This window comes from Sarcophilus harrisii, chromosome 2, assembly GCF_902635505.1.
Source record: "Sarcophilus harrisii chromosome 2, mSarHar1.11, whole genome shotgun sequence".
Lineage (NCBI taxonomy): Eukaryota > Metazoa > Chordata > Mammalia > Dasyuromorphia > Dasyuridae > Sarcophilus > Sarcophilus harrisii.
In genome coordinates, this window is record NC_045427.1 from 252,304,187 (window position 1) to 252,317,367 (window position 13,181).

General features: G+C 35.2%; 1 protein-coding gene across 3 annotated transcripts in view; it reads left to right on the top strand.

The window, feature by feature from the left end:
- SLC12A6 (solute carrier family 12 member 6) overlaps window positions 1-13,181 on the top strand; it is a 105,259-nt gene that overhangs the window by 70,867 nt on the left and 21,211 nt on the right. For all 3 annotated transcript variants that reach the window (XM_003755961.4, XM_031952019.1, XM_031952020.1), the window contains 6 exons: window positions 2,135-2,229; window positions 3,551-3,682; window positions 4,401-4,547; window positions 9,295-9,349; window positions 9,836-9,966; window positions 10,910-11,151. In XM_003755961.4, the coding sequence (XP_003756009.1) occupies window positions 2,135-2,229; window positions 3,551-3,682; window positions 4,401-4,547; window positions 9,295-9,349; window positions 9,836-9,966; window positions 10,910-11,151 (802 nt within the window). The remainder of the gene's footprint in view (window positions 1-2,134; window positions 2,230-3,550; window positions 3,683-4,400; window positions 4,548-9,294; window positions 9,350-9,835; window positions 9,967-10,909; window positions 11,152-13,181) is intronic.

Below are 13,181 nucleotides of genomic sequence, written 5' to 3' on the forward strand. Positions count from 1 at the left end.
TTGAGATGTCCGAAAGGCATTGGGAGTTGTAAGACTAGAGGACAACAGAAATAGTAGATTTGAGAATCTTCAACATAGAGATAATTAAATCCATGGAAGCTGATGAGATCACCAAGGAAAGTAATACAGGAAAGAAAAAAAGAGGACTTAGCATAGAGCCCTGTGGAGTATGAACTGGATGAATAATCAGCAAAGGAGATGGATGAGAGGTCAGACAGGTAGAAAGAGAATTACAAAAGCAATTTCTTTGAAACAGAGAGAGAATATCAAGGAAAAGAGAGAGTGATGGGCATTGTCAAAGGTTGTAGAAAGTTCAAGGAGGATCAGGGTTGAGAAAGGGCCATTGAATTTGGCACTTAAATCATTGCTAACTTTGGAAAGAACAGTTTCTATAAAATGATAAGATCAGAAGTCAGTTTGAAAGGAGTTAAGAGATTGAGAGGAGAGGAAGTGAAGACAGATGTCCTTTTCAAGTTTTGTCACAAAGGGAACAAGACGTAGAGGATTACTGCAGGGATGGAAGGATCAAGGGAGAATTTGTTGAAGATGTTGGAGACAGGTATATTTGTAAGAACAAGAGGATAGTAGAGATTGAAGATAAGTGAGCACAGTGATTTAAATAAGGGGCAGAATGTTGGAGGAAATGGGATGGGATGGGACAATGATATATAGCCTAATGGAAGGGAAAGATTAAAGGGGAGATTGGTTTAGGTGAGAAGTATAGTGTGTAAAGATTAAGGAATAGCAAAATTGAGGTGTTTGAACTTTATCCTGTAGACACAAATTTTAGAAAGTTGTTGCATACTGGGGCCTAGTAATGGAAATAACCTTGAACAGAGGTGTTAGCCTAATATGAGGACTGATTTTCTCTCATAGCTCAGTGGCAAAATGTACATCATATTTTATTACCTAAGGAGGGAGTCGTTTGGTTAAAGTTGGTGTATCAGTGATAAAGAAGTATAAAGAGATTGACATTTAAACTGGCTATATGAAAAAATCTTCCGTTTCAATGTGAAATAAAAAGAATATGGGAAGAACCTCAAAGCAAATGGAAAGAGCCTGGACTTGGTGTCAGGAAACATACTGTGTGATTATAGACAAATCCCTTTAATGCTCAGTAGTATCCTCTGCAAAATTGGGGAAAATATCTATACCACTCAGAACTATTTTAAAGATCAAATGAAGTTAATGTTTGTATGGTGCATTGTTGTTGTGAACAAACTTTTAGGCCCCTTTAAAGGCTAGTATGTGCTTTTCTGCATGGATTTGCTATGGAAAATTCTGGGGATATCACAGTTGTTGTTTAAGGCTATATATATGTATATATTTCAAGTAATTTGTTGTTAAGTAACTTAGATCTGAAACAACAGATTTTTAACTACTAGCAGTATTAATGGTAAAGTTGATTAAAGTAGGAGGGTGTCTCATATAGCCCACTGTGACAGAATAGATAGAATGCTAGGTCGGGAGTCAAGAAGATCTGAGTTCAAATGTGACCTGCAGATACTAATTAGCTATGTGATCTTGGATAAGTCATTTAACTTCTGACTCACTTTCCTCAACTGTAAAACGAGAATAATAATAGCATCTACCTTGAAAGGTTGTTGTGAGGATCAAATGAGATTTTTATAAAAATACTTAGCACAGTACCTGGCATGTGGTAGGTGTTATATAATACTTAATCCCCTCCTTTACCTTTCCTTTAATAATGGAGATAATAATTGAACTAAACAAACTCATAGGACTCTTGTGAAGAAAACACATTGTAAATCTTAAAGTATTATATAAACGTGAGCTTGTTATTATTTGCACAGGTGACTGGATGATGGGGGTCTGTCTGAGCTTTCATTATCTGAGGGTCTTCCAAACAACTGCCTGAAGAATCATTGGAATAATTTATGTTCAATTCTTCCTAGCTTCTTTTGTACTATCAGTATTTAAGGGAAAATCCTATTTTCTAATTCTTGGCAACCTTAAATAAAAACTTGCTCATCACTATTTCTTATTAGGAAGTGTGTTTTATATGTCACAGCAGATGCACTAATTTGCTGGCATTTGAATCCCACTGTGGCACTTGAATCCCACTAAGAAATTTATTGTTTTTCCCCCCCACCTTTTTTTCCCTTTAAAACAGATGATGGGCATAAGAAAGCTCGAAATGCTTATCTCAACAACTCCAATTTTGAAGAGGGGGATGAATATTTTGACAGAAACCTGGCACTCTTTGAGGTAATAGTTCAGAGAAAACTAGAGATAGAAATTACTGTGTAATCAGTCATGAAACTTCTGTAAGAATATTGGCAAGAATTCTCTATATTTTCCATTCCATTAGTTGGCAATAAACAATGACAGCTGTGCTCAATTTAACTTAATACTATTATTACCTAATAAAATAATGGTTGATTAATGTTTTAATTCATCATTATAGTTAATAATTTAATACATCTATAATCTCACTTAAAATAAATGGTTGATTTAGCATTTCTACTTGAACAATAAAAAAATCCTGAAATCTCAGATATGGATTATGACAATGATCAGTTAATATTTAAAGGGTTGATCTGGGACTTTTTCCATAGTCCTTATCTGTGAGAGTGGAATTGATAACTGAGATTTGATTAATATATAGAACTTTCAGTATGAAAACTTCTTTCACCTGATTTCATAATCTAGCAGTTTGTCTTTTATATATAGTCTTGAGGATTGCTTTGGTCACGGAGAGTTTAAGTGATTTTCCAATGGTTATATAACCAGTTTATGTCAGAAACAGCATATGAACACAGGCCTTCCTGACTCAAAGGCCAGCCCTCTATACTGTGCCATTTCTTTTCTTGTATGTAAAGCAATACAATTTATGTCCATTTGAAAACCTTTTTCAGAAACATTAGAAAAAAATCACCATAGAAAGTACAGTTATACTGATAATTCTGATCTAGTTGTCTATTTCCCAATAGAGACAATAGAGCTCATTCTGAAAGGCTCTGTAGAACTCTGGCCTAATTATTGAGCCAGCACTGCCTTTGGCTGACTTTGAGCAAGGGACAATTGCTGTCTCAATGCTGCTTTTTATAAACGACCATCTTCTCTCAGCTACCTTCAGGAGATAGAATGAAGTTTTAAGAAAAGCAAAATCAACTAAAAAACCTTTTTATAGACCTATTCTCTTAAAAAGTGATGAAAAAGTCTGATCGTATTGCCAGGAATATATTAGCAACCTAAAAACAGTGCTATAGACAACAGTCATATTTTCAGTACTCTTACTAGGGGATAATCTTGCACAGATGTCTAACATTTTTTTCCCCTAGGTTGTGGGCTAAGTTGAAAAGCCTTTATAAAATACATTTGCCTTAGTCTTCTTTTAAAAAGACAGTACTTACATTCATATTCTCTGAATTGAATTTGTAGTTCTCTGCCTATTGAAGGAGGGAAAAGGTAAAGTTTTGGGAATAATTAATCTATGGCATATTGTTATAGTTTTCTAGGCTTTGTGTTACTCTGCTATTTACTTAATGCTCAGCATTCTTCCCAATTACTTATTTCCTCTTGATAGGAAGAAATGGACACTAGGCCAAAAGTGTCTTCATTGCTTAACCGCATGGCTAATTATACTAATTTGACACAAGGAGCAAAGGAACATGAAGAAGCAGAGAATATTACAGAAGGAAAAAAGAAACCCACCAAGGTAAGGCCCCAGGATATGACAAGTATGTAAAAGAAACCCTGAACATAGGAAAGGAAGAGAATGTCAGAATAGTACAAGAGAAGAAATCTTATATTTTCTGGTTTGTTAGATGATAGCATTTTTTTCTAATTTTTGTAAAACCAATAATCAGTTTCACTTAAGAGAAAAATATGGAAAAACACATAACTTAATATTCTTGTTCAACTCTGAAGACAGGAAGTGCCTCCAAACCAACCTTTATGTTATAGGCTGCTTTTGAGGATTTCTTGCCAAATACTAATGGAAATTAAGTAGTGCTAAGGGAAAGAGCCCTTCTACCTGAGTCATTATTCCATTACTCATGGAGATGATCTCTGTTTGGAGAGGAACTCAAAACATAGTTCTGAAAAGCAGGTAATATGAAATTATAGAGGACCGACCCATTGATAAAACATAGATTTTTATTTGGAACTACTTACCTATCTGTAATAAAAGGTGGGGTACCTTTCATCTATAAGATATGGATTTCATATGTGTGTGTGTGTGTGTGTGTGTGTGTGTGTGTGTGTGTGTGTGTGTATCTTCTTCCCAGGAAACTCTTTATCCTATTATTTATGCTGTTGAAATTATAATGGTGGGTAAGGATTACATATCTTGGGCATTCAAGGAGGAAGGACACCTTCTCTCCTGAATAGACATTTAACTTCTTTCTTTTTCTTCTCTTTGTCTTTCTTTCCAGAGCCCCCAGATGGGTACTTTCATGGGTGTGTACCTCCCATGTCTACAGAATATTTTTGGGGTGATCCTTTTTCTACGCCTCACTTGGGTGGTAGGCACAGCTGGAGTTCTCCAGGCCTTTGCCATTGTCCTCATCTGCTGCTGCTGTGTAAGTCCCACATGGCTTTCTGGGACATTTTGGGAATCTTGTGCTTCTGAAAGTCTGTGTATATCAACTATTAGATTCAAAATTCAGTTTTTGATTACCTGAACTGCATTGAATTAAATTCTGACCAATTTTTTGTTTTGTCCCCAAAATAACATTAAAGCAAAGAACAATGATCCTCTCCAGAAGGGAACATTCTGATACCAAAATCAAGTGTAATGTCAAATATTTATTGAGCCACTATTGTTTGATATACTGTTCTAGAAGTTTCAAAATGAAAAGTTTATAAGAAAATAGAGTGCCTTGCATGAGGACAGAAATGTAATCTTATTCACTTTAATGTTCCGTGGCACCTAACAAAAGGCTTTGCCTGTAATATATATTCAGTAAGTAAGTATTATATTCAGTGAAATCCAATTAAGTTAGATGTGGATCCCATTTATAAAGAACTTGCAATCAAAAGAATTATGATTTTTTTGTTCCTTAAAAGCTTGAAAGTAGCAACAGGTTATGTAGTTTTTAATAAATAAATTTGCTAAGGGACTCACTTTCATTTAAAGTAGTATCACCCTTTAATTCTAAGGATCAGAAACTGGTCCAGAGAATAGTTTATGTGAAGCAATAGTGCGAAGCAAATTCTAATGTGAACAGATAATTTTATTTTGCACCTTTAGTTTGAATGCCTATCTATGTTCCCTAGTCATCATTCCTAGTTTCACTAAAAAGGATTAACTATTAACTTTTAAAATTATGCTATTATTAGTATCAAACTATTGATGAAGTACTCTTCTGAAGTGTATGGTTGTAATTGAATATTGGACTTAAAAAGGAAGAACTTTTGATTAATAGTAAATTGTAAACGTAAAACTTGGAGGCATAAAACATAGGATGATAATAGATTTGGAGCTAAAAAGCTTTTTAGAGGTCTTCCAATCCATTGACTTCATTTTACAGATTAAAAAATTGTAAATGGCCAAGACAATATTAGAACCAAAAAGAGAAGTTTGCCTGGGGGAAAAAAAAAGAATGATAAACACTGATTGCCTCTTGAGTTATTCTACCAATACATAAATATTAGATTGGAAAAGATTAAACTGAATAACATTTGGAAAATTGTGTGGTGCTTTTACTGATCCCAAGTTAATCTCTGCTGCAGAAACTAATATTTTTAACATTAGTGTTCCACTATTGTAATTCATGGAATGTCATCATCTTTGAACAGTCATAATTTCAGATGACCCAAAAGTCAATAAAAAGACATTTGATGAATTTAAGTAAGCCAGAGAACATTATCAACAATTATTTATTCTCAAGAAATAGATTTAAAGATATTTTTAAGGAAATGTGTGCCCCAAGCCAGAAAAGGAAGTGGATCAGTTATAGCAAAAGTGGAAGCAGCATTGAAATGGGATAAATAAGGATATAATATATATCTTTAGAGGGCTTGAAATCATGCCTTGTCTCTGCTGCTTATTACTTGGATGATTGCATCATGTCACTTTTAACTTAATCTGTTACTTCATCTATAAAATGAGGGATTAGAATAGTTGATCTCCAAAGTAACTTTGAACTCTTAAGTATGTTGATAGCAAACAAATGATTATTGCACAGATAAGTACAGAATCCTAGAAGAATCAGAGGAAAGTTTCCCACCATCAGTCTTCTGCCAAACCTTATCTCTTTTAGTTATGTATGGTCCTGCCAATCTCTGAAACGTGTCCTAAATTAATTCTCCCTTTTTCTTCTCACAATCTTGATCTTATTCTGTTTGGACTCTCAATATTTCTTATCTTGATCTACTATCTCTAAATTTTCCTCCCCTTCTAATACATCCACCATACTTCTCCCAAAAGAATGTTTCTATAAGAGCACAGTTCTAATAACATGTTACTTCTCTCCGGCAATAACAACAAAAATTCCTCCATGGTTTCTCATCCCCTAAGGAAATAGACTCCTAACCTCTTCACAGGCTGGTCCCAGTTATACAGTCTAGTAGTATTGAAGCGGGTTGTGGTCCCTTTCAGAAACTATTTCCTATTGACCTGTGATTCCTTTCAGATTCTCAGCCCCTCCTGGCTGAGGTATTTCCTCCCCAGACAAGTTGTTTTTCCAGGATACCAGAGCCTTTGATTCAATTACAAATCCTGGTCAAAAAGCATCCCTTTGAATTCCAATAGGAGATCCAGGTTTGTCCAAGCCCTCACTGGGTCTGAGCCAATTTGTGCTCTCCCAGCCCCCACTAGGGCACTCAATTTAAAAGAGCCAAACTAAAATCCTCTCTTTGTAGAGGTTCCAAACATGCCAGCTATGCTATGCTTGGGATGCTAAGGAGCCTCTGCCCACTGGATAATATTTTTTCCAGTGCTACCCTCTTTTTACCCTCACCTATTTCCCTAACCAGACTTTATGCCTCTCTGTCAGGATTTCTAACCTTACTTCCAATCCCTATAATAAACCTCTTTTATCAATCTAGGTTTTCAGGTCTATAAATTCCTTTACAGAGAATCTCTGCACCGCCAAAAGGGAGTCCCCAAAACTCCCTATCCTTGCACCAAATCCCAAGGGGTTGCAAGGGAGCCAAACCTCTCCATTTGGTTCCCTGAACCTGGAACCTGCCACTAGACCTTATCATTTAACTCCCTGACCACCAGAAACCCTAATCTCATTTTGGTTCCCTAAATCTAAACCTTCTCAGTATAAGCATGAAAACATGGAAGAAACAGGAGAACTGAGTTATAGTCATAATCTTGGGCAAATAACTAACTATTTGGGCCTTAGTTTTCTTATCTTTGAATTAGGTGACAGAGAAGTCCCTAAGATCCTTTTCAGCTTTTTAACATCTATGATCTTATTGATGCGGGAAAGATTCCAATCTTTGATTCCCAACCCCCCCCCCCCCCCCCCCAGTTAATGTAAATTACCCTTTGACTCACAAATCCTGGTCCCTTTGAATTCCAATAGAAGATCTGGACCTGTCCCAGCCCCACCCAGATCTGAGCCAACTTTGGGGCTACACCCAAAAGCCCCTAGAACTAAGTCTCCCACTTAAAAGGACCACACTGGGAGCCCCTCTTTGCAGAGATTCCAAACATGGCAGCCATGTGAGGACCCTCTGTCCACTGGACCCTCTGTCCAGTGCCCTCCTTATCTCTACCTTCACCTATCTCCTACTTCTAAACTCAGTAATAAACCCCTTTTATCAATCTAGCTCTCCGGGCCAATAAATGCTTTTATTGGGAATTCGCGCCACTACTAGACCTCATATACCGCCGTATCCTTGCGCCGAATCCAAGGGGGTTGCAGGGGAGTTATGCTTGACTCCCTGTACCCCAAACCTGCCACTAGACCTTAACTAAATCCTAATTTCATTTAGGTACCCCAAATCTAGACCTCAACATTATCATTTCAAAAGTCATTTTCAGTTCTAAAAATCTAGGAGAACAACCTTCAATATATATAACAAATCTTTCAGCCAAATATGCCTTCTACTTTCCCTCTATATTTTTTGTTAGTGTTGTTCCTTTTTTTTTGGAAATCTCCTGATTTTATCCTGTTAAAATTTGTCCACCCTTCAGGACCTATTCATCTCAAATTCCACCATATTGTTGCCTTCCCTGAGTTAGAAGATTTTTTTTTCCTTCTCTGAATCCCTTCCTTTGAATATAAGGCACTTTATACTCCCTAATATACATTTCTCACATTATTATAGTTATTTAAGTCATCTGTCATCTTTACTCTTAGAGCATAAAGTCATTGAGAGCAGATACTATGATTTCTTCTTTTTTGTGTGTGTGAAGAATTAGCAGAAGTATCTGCTAAGTACAAGGCACTGTACATATATATATATATATATATATTTTTTTTTTTTTAATAGCTTTTTATTTACAAGTTATATGCATGGGTAATTTTACAGCATTGATATGTTTTATTCTTTGTCGCCTCCACAACACATAGATGAGTGCATTTCATTCAATCAGGCAATCATCATTTATTAAGCATTATCATATGCCAGGTACTGTGCTAGGTACTATGATAATAAATGATTAATAAATGTTTTATTGAATGAATCTAAGCAAGAATGATGTGACCAAACCTATAATAATATTGTAGGCTGATAAGTATAAACAAATGCAAAAATTAAGTGATGTTTTTGTCTTTTGTACTGCAAAAGAAAAATTTCTTACTGGAAGCGCCCTATATCTGTAAAACCACAGATTCAATTTTGTCTTATTTTTAAAATTTTCTTATGTGTGTGTTATGGGATAGCAATTATGCTGTGAGGAAGGAAGAAGAAATGAAAAGGACTGGCTTTGGACTAATCCTAAGGTATAGATGATGAGACCATGATCACATCTGCCGATTTTGAGACACATAAGACTTGTACTTTAATGATCCCAGTATTCAGACTGTATAGGGCTCTGTAAATCGGGAAGAAGAAACCAGATTCCATGGCTAATCTGCTGTAATTTGGACACTTATATAACACTTAAGGTTTTTATAGTATGTAGACTATAATTGAATGGTGTGGGATGCTTCTGACTAGCTTAAACATACCCTTTTTCTTATGCATTTCCAAAGCATTTAGATATGCACACAAAAAAAAAGATAATAATAATAGTCAGCAAATAGTCAGCACTTACATAAGCACTTTGTTTGCAAAGTATTTTACATATGCTTATGTTATCTCATTGGGTTAGGTAAATGCAAATGTATCTTGTTTATTTAGTATTAATTTCTTTCTTTTGCTTAGACAATGCTCACTGCTATCTCCATGAGTGCCATTGCCACCAATGGTGTGGTGCCAGGTGAGTGTTCAGTTTACATTCTGGTGGTATTACGTAGGGTTGTGTTCTTCTATCATTACTGTTGCTTATACATTCTGGAATTCAGAAATTAAGATTCTAAGAAAGTAGAGTTTTATGTCATTTAACATGTATACTGCCTTCTAAAACCTTGAATGTTGGTCTGTGGAAGATACTTCATTATGTATTAGAAATGTGTGTCAGCTAAAAATGGGCATGTAAACCTTTTTCTTTCAGTATAATTTACATGTTCATATTTTTAGTGACTTCTATCTGATTTTTCTGAGTCTATAAATTTGGTTGCTTCATGTGGAATAAATGAAGATTTTTATTCAGTGAAGGCTTAATGATGTTGAACTTCTACTGAGGAATTTGCTTCCCATAAAATCCAGGATATTTAATAATTTTACTTATATTTTCCTTTCTTTTGTATTTTTATTTTCACTAGTATATATTCTTTTTAAAAAAATTCTCATTTTACTTCTCTAGCCGGAGGCTCATACTTCATGATTTCCCGAGCATTAGGCCCAGAATTTGGTGGAGCTGTGGGCCTGTGCTTCTACCTTGGTACCACCTTTGCAGCAGCCATGTATATCCTTGGTGCCATTGAGATATTCCTGGTGAGCTAATGCCTTGTATGTGTTCTGGGCTAGGTTCTGGGGAGCAGGAAGATATATTTGATGAAATAATAGCATGCCTTTTCTCAAAATTCTTTCGAATACTGGCTAGCAGAATTGACCAAATGGCTGATTTTCAGTCTGTCCCTAGTACTCCATGTTCTTTATTGTGAACTTGGAGGAGTGGATATAATTATGACAATGAAGATTTTTCACTTCCTCCTTTGTTATATTTCAGTGTCATTTTGAGACTGAGAAAGGAATTTGTTTTCTCTATCTGAACAAAAAATAGTTGAGTAAAGCAAAATAATTTCTCTTGTCATTATTACCCCTTTGAATCATTTCCATTTTGACAGTAGAAATAAGTTTAACAGCACACAGGATTCAATATAATATTTTTATTTAACCTTTTAAACACAAAAAACTATTATTTCCTGTTGCTCTGGTAGGGTAATTAGCCAGAATAGTGAGGGAGAGGGGGAGAAAGTAATTTTAATAAATTATTTCCCCAGTCATTTCAAGTATTTTAATTCAGAAATATATTAGAAAAGAAAAACCTAAAAGGATTCAGTTATATTTGAATAGTTCTCAAGTCAACCAACATTTATTAAGTGCCTGCTATATTCCAAACACCATGCTAAGTTTTGAGGATACAAAGAATGGCCCCCCCCAAAAAAAAGAAAGAAAGAAAAAGAAAAAAGAACACACAGTTCCTGTTCTCAAGCAGCCAATGGTTTAATGGAGGAGAGAATGTGCAAACAAATGAGATCTATGGGACAGATTGGAGATAATCTTAGAGGGTTGGTCCTAGCTTTAAGAGTGTTTCAAATTAGTTCTCTATATTTCTGCCTTGCTATGTGGCCATTGTTGTACTTTGCTGTAGCACAACTTTTTGGTTCCATGAGAGTGACCTCTTTTTCTCTTTCTTTGCTTTTGATCCTGGCAGATCTACATTTTTCCTCGAGCTGCCATTTTCCGAAGTGATGATGCCCTTAAGGAATCAGCTGCCATGCTAAATAACATGCGTGTCTATGGCACAGCCTTCTTGGTCCTTATGGTGCTGGTAGTGTTTGTTGGCGTACGCTATGTGAACAAGTTTGCCTCACTCTTCTTGACCTGCGTCATTGTATCTATCCTGGCCATTTATGCGGGGGCCATCAAATCTTCCTTTGCCCCTCCAAATTTCCCGTATGTTACCACATTTCATCTTCTGGGGGAGGGCGAAGGCAAGGAACTGTGTGCTGGAATGTTGCTGGAAAGTCATGCTTATCTGCAGGATTTACATGTTAGTAGAGGTGGAGCTTCTTCTAATATAAGCTTATAAGCTTAGTCAGCATCTATGTAGAAATCTTCCCAATAAAACTCATTAATTTAGTGATATGACATTGAGCCTCAGCACAAAATGGGTAGCCCATCCTATCTCCTGATGACACATAAAAATCTTTTTTATCTTGTGGTGATGTAATGATTATATAGTGTTCTTAGAACAGTTTGTATTTGCAGCAGTACATTATCCATTATTATTAACAATTCTGTGAGGTAAGTAAATTTAATATTCCATTTTTAGAAATTAGAAAACTGGGGGAAAGAAAAGGGAGCAACAAGGAAGTTTTCTACTCTGTACTAGAAGCTGAGCTTCAACTATGTAGTTCTTAATGTAGGGTAGGTGGTACCCTTTTGAATACACAGATTCTTTTTAATCCATCAGTAAGATGAATATTTTAAACTTCTTTCTAGTACCAATGATGGGTATTCAATCTATGCCATTTTGTATTATCATACTTCTCTCTTATAATCAGTGGTATTCATCTGACAAAAGATCTGATAGAGACCTTTTAGAGGAGGTTAAAGGAAACTGGCTGCATGCTTGCAATAGAGCTTTTCTTGGAAAAATTTGCTGAATTATTCATGGATTAAGGATATTTTTATATTTATTAATTCAATAAACATATTAAAAACCTACTATGTGCCAGACATTGTGCTAAATGCTAGAGATATAAAAATACAATCTTTGCCCTCAAAGAGCTTACAGTGTAATGTGGGAGACAATATGTAAAACTAAAAAAGACAAAGCAATTTATATACAGGGTAAGTAGGAAATAATCAAAGGAAAGAAGACACTGGAATGAAGAGAAATTAAGGAATACATCCTGCAGAAAGTGTGATTTTAGTCGAGACTTAAAAGAAGCCAGGAAGCTAGTTGAGCTAGTCAGACTCAAGTCAAAGAATTTTAAATTTGGAATAGACCTTAGAAACCAGTTTAGTTCTCTCATTTCATAGTTGAAAAAACTAAGGTTTAAAGGATTTTTGATTTATCCAAGGCTGTAGTTAATTGTTACCAAAGTGAGGAGTAGAATTCTAGTTTTCTAACCTCTAGTTCCATTTTCTTTCCCCTATTTTAATCCTACTTTGTGATCATAATAATGAATTTATTCCATAATTCTAGATTTGCTTCTGTATGCCTAAATGATCATTATCATTCTATCCCCAGTTCAATATGGAAAATTCCATCCTGTCTTTCTTCTCCTTTTCTGCCTATCCTGAGATGTTGTATTGCTAGTATGAATAGTAGTCATATTAATTTCAGAGGAATTTTAACTATGTGTGTTATTCCTGTGTTAAAATTGATGTTTCTAGATTAAGGAAAGAACAAAACTTTTTTTTTTTTTTTTTAATCTTTTAAGTTCTTTATTTTTGCTTTCAGTATTTGCAAAGCTCTTATAGGGATTTCTGCTTGGAGGGTGTAAAACTTGGAAAAATGGGTGGAAGTTTTAGAGGAAAGGCAAATTTAGGCTTGATGAAAGGAACTTCCCATTAAGAGCTACTCAAAAGTGAAGTGAGTTACCTAGGAAGCCTGTTTTTACTTCTCACTAGGAATTTTTTGTAAAAATTTTAAATGAAATAATATATTTTATAAGCAAAATTATTCAAGTTAAGAGGTAACATAATAGAGTGGGGAAAGTGCTATATTTGAATCCCTGGAGTACAGTGGGCCAGAACTCTGGAGAAAGGTGTTAATTCAGTGGAATTGATAAGACAATGGTTATCTAGTTAAGCATGGTGATTAATAGTTCTCTAGTTCAGTATGATTGAATTAATCTTACAACAAATAATGGTTTCCTAGTGATATAATGATTAGTTTATACTCAGTATGATGAATGGATTCAATTGTAATAGAGTATTTTAGAGGTCAGAGTCAGACCTAGAGGAAGAATCGA